Source organism: Penaeus monodon, chromosome 22, assembly GCF_015228065.2.
Source record: "Penaeus monodon isolate SGIC_2016 chromosome 22, NSTDA_Pmon_1, whole genome shotgun sequence".
Lineage (NCBI taxonomy): Eukaryota > Metazoa > Arthropoda > Malacostraca > Decapoda > Penaeidae > Penaeus > Penaeus monodon.
This window is the reverse complement of record NC_051407.1, coordinates 8239022-8240350: the sequence shown is the minus strand read 5'-3', so window position 1 is coordinate 8240350 and position 1329 is coordinate 8239022. Positions and strand designations below refer to the sequence as shown.

The 1329-nt window shown below is 49.3% G+C and overlaps 1 protein-coding gene across 2 annotated transcripts in view; it reads left to right on the top strand.

Moving 5' to 3' along the window:
- Positions 1-1233, top strand: part of LOC119586897 (glycine-rich protein DOT1-like) — a 1509-nt gene extending 276 nt beyond the window's left edge. The window contains exons 2-3 of one of the 2 annotated variants that reach the window (XM_037935636.1): positions 85-202; positions 236-1233. In XM_037935636.1, coding sequence (XP_037791564.1) covers positions 85-202; positions 236-1188 — 1071 coding nt within the window. In that variant the 3' untranslated portion in view covers positions 1189-1233. Of the gene's footprint in view, positions 1-84 lie in introns of both variants that reach the window. The other variant, XM_037935635.1, reaches the window with a different exon arrangement.
- Positions 1234-1329: the final 96 nt, after the last annotated feature.

Here is a 1329-nt window from a genome sequence, read left to right as displayed (position 1 = left end):
CAGACGACCCGTAATGCGAAAAACAATACATGATATAAAAAATGGCATTACAAAATATATTAATTCCTCTTGTATTTTCTAAAGGTTCTCTCGGCACTCGTGGTCGCAGCTTACGCGGCACCTCAAGGTTACAATTTGGCCTCGCCATCGGGAGGTGGATTTTCCCATGGTGGAGGTCATTCATCTGGAAGTGGGTTCTCTAGTGGCGGCGGAGTCTCCGGTGGAGGATTCTCAGGTGGCGGCGGAGTCTCCGGTGGAGGATTCTCAGGTGGCGGTGGAATCTCTGGTGGAGGATTTTCAAGCAGCGGAGGAATCTCTGGCGGAGGATTTTCAAGTGATGGTGGAATCTCTGGTGTAGGATTCTCAAGTGGCGGTGGAGTGTCTGGTGGAGGTTTCTCCGGTGGAAGCAGCGGTGGATTTGGTGGTGGATCTGGAGGTCACGCTGGTGGGTGTCGTGATGGAGAGATCCTGCATGTGGATGGATCTTGCGTTGTTCCTGTAATCACAAGAAATGTGTTTGTGTATGATGCTCCTGAACAATCTCAGCAACCAAGCGGTCCACCACCAAGTGTCCCACCACCAAGAGTAGACCATAACATTCTGTTCGTGCGTCTTCCTGAAGGAGGAGCAGGACCTGAACCCATCATTGTTCCTCCACCAAGGCAAGAGAACATCGTGTATGTCCTGAACAAGAACGACGGAGCAGGAGGCCAGCGAGTAATCGAGGTTACTGCTCCTCCAGCTACCAACCCCGAGGTTTACTTTGTCAACTACGAAGAGGGAGAGAACCCAACTCTTCCTATTGGCGTGGATCTTGAAACTGCTCTTAATGCTGCCGCTAGTGCTGGTGGTCAAGTGATCGGAGGCACTGGAGGATCAGGTGGCTTTGGAGGCGATGGAGGATTTGGCGTTAGTGGATCAGGTGGCTTTGGAGGCGATGGAGGATTTGGCGGTAGTGGATCAGGTGGGTTTGGAAGCGATGGAGGATTTGGCGGTAGTGGAGCAGGTGGTTTTGGCGGTAGTGGTGGAAATGGAGGATTCGGCGATGCAGGTGGAGTAAGTGGAGGTTTCGGTGGCGTAAGTGGAGGAAGCGGAGGCTTTAGAGGAAGTGGAGCAGGAAGTAGTGGAGGATTTGGAGGAAGTGAAAGCAGTGCTGGTTCTCCATCCACTTTGTATTCTGGCCCTTAAACATTAGGGAAAGAACAGTTCCACCTTTTTGAGTAAAACTTACCTCTAAGTCAATATGGTCAGTTAATATTTTATTACTATTGTTTATAACTTTTAACAAATATATACGATAAAAAGTTTATACTTGTTTCTTTACCTTGA